At 38.8% G+C, this 1,460-nt stretch overlaps 1 protein-coding gene across 1 annotated transcript; it reads right to left on the reverse strand.

The window, feature by feature from the left end:
- Positions 1–783: 783 nt before the first annotated feature.
- LOC107081388 (DCN1-like protein 1) lies at positions 784–1,405 on the reverse strand. Its single transcript, XM_015369573.1, has 3 exons — positions 1,233–1,405; positions 1,002–1,132; positions 784–910 (listed from the first exon to the last, which is right to left on the reverse strand). Exons 1-3 carry the CDS (start codon positions 1,322–1,324, stop codon positions 819–821), a joined length of 315 nt encoding a protein of 104 aa, XP_015225059.1. The 5' UTR covers positions 1,325–1,405; the 3' UTR covers positions 784–818.
- Positions 1,406–1,460: the final 55 nt, after the last annotated feature.

The raw sequence follows: 1,460 nt of genomic DNA on the forward strand, positions 1-1,460 counted from the left end.
ATCTCTGTTGCTGAATTGTAAGTTTTCGGAAACTGAAATCTGAGTGCTTTTTCTGAATCCCACATTGTAGCATGGCATAGACAATTCACGTTAGCAGTTTGAAGAACACCTGCTTGCTTCTGATGATTTCCTTTAGCTAACCAATGAGTGTTTGCGTTCTATGACTCATCCAATCACACTAGTTTTCACTAGATGTGGGTGGAGCCAATGATCTGAATTGGATGGAGCACATGACGGGAAATAAATATTTATAAACATTAAACCGAAGCCAAGAGTAACGAGTGACGTTTGTTTAAAACATGCAAGAAATAGAAAGTACAGATACTTGTGTAATGAGTAATGAGTAGAAGTCAGAAGTGGGAAGAAAAATAAGTAATGGAGTAAAGTATAGATACCTAAAAAGCGTACTTAAGTACAGTAGCAAAGTATTTATTTTATATATATATCAATAAAACTACAAAACACTACACACACTATTACAGAGGCTAAAATACTTTATCTTGATAAAAAGTATGTTGTATATTTGTAGGAGTGAGGAATATATATAGTTTTGATAATTGAACTTTTATTGATCTCACAATGGAAAAATTCATCCCCTGCATTTAATCCCCATCCCAATGGGATCAGTGGGCTGCCATTGTGTGGCGCCTGAGGATCAGTGTGGGGTTACAAAGTTACACCCTAGGTGAGATGTCTTGAATAACTGCTTTTAAACAATAAATGCAAGGAGTAGAGCAAGGAGGTTTCGCATCAAGTATCAATGTATATATATATATATATATAGGCTAACACAAAATCCAAATAAAAAGAAGTCAGTGTCAGCTTACGAGTAAAAACTGGTTCCACAAATCCAGGAACTTGAATCTCCCAGCCAGGACTAAATTCCAGTATGCGATCGCCATTTCCAGATCTGCGATAAGAAAGACAAACGGAAACAGTAAGCAGGTCAGAATGAATTCACCCTGATCAGCATTGCATGCTGGGAAGTAAAGGACTCTTACCCAAACCCTTCTGACCCGGATTCTTTGCGAAATCAAACGTAAACTGGTAAAAGCCTTTAAATTTCCCGTGATCCTTTAATTCTTGCTCCATCTTCGGCAGCTGGCATTTTAGCTTCTCGATGCTGTCGCACCTTAGAAAGCACAAAACAAAATCCTCGTTTTCAGCGTCTCCTGGTTGAAAGATCAAAACATGGAAAAACGCTTACAGCAAAGACGATAATATATTCTCACCCCAGATCCGTCATGCCATCTATGAACTCCTGTTTGGAGAATTCGCACTGCGTTGCTGCCCTGAACTTCCAGGCTATCAGAAGGACGCTCATGCTGGCAGGATTCAGACCCAGGTCATCGCAGAACTGCTGGATCCCATCAACGCCTATTTTGTTTTGATCGTGAGGTTCTGAAAAGCAAAAAGACAATAAACTATTTCAAAGCCAAATGATTCTTAATATGCTGATC

The sequence above is a fragment of the Cyprinodon variegatus genome, unplaced genomic scaffold (assembly GCF_000732505.1).
Source record: "Cyprinodon variegatus isolate N-32 unplaced genomic scaffold, C_variegatus-1.0 Scaffold4609, whole genome shotgun sequence".
In the NCBI taxonomy this organism is placed as follows: Eukaryota; Metazoa; Chordata; class Actinopteri; order Cyprinodontiformes; family Cyprinodontidae; genus Cyprinodon; species Cyprinodon variegatus.

Excerpts from the sequence above, each read along its gene's own strand:
- LOC107081388 (XM_015369573.1), bottom strand. The coding sequence starts at position 1,324 with ATGAGCGTCCTTCTGATAGCCTGGAAGTTCAGGGCAGCAACGCAGTGC. Across the intron at positions 1,133-1,232 it reads GATGGCATGACGGATCTGGG|GTGCGACAGCATCGAGAAGC; the intron begins GTGAGAATATAT and ends GTGCTTTCTAAG. Across the intron at positions 911-1,001 it reads TCCGGGTCAGAAGGGTTTGG|ATCTGGAAATGGCGATCGCA; the intron begins GTAAGAGTCCTT and ends TTCTTATCGCAG.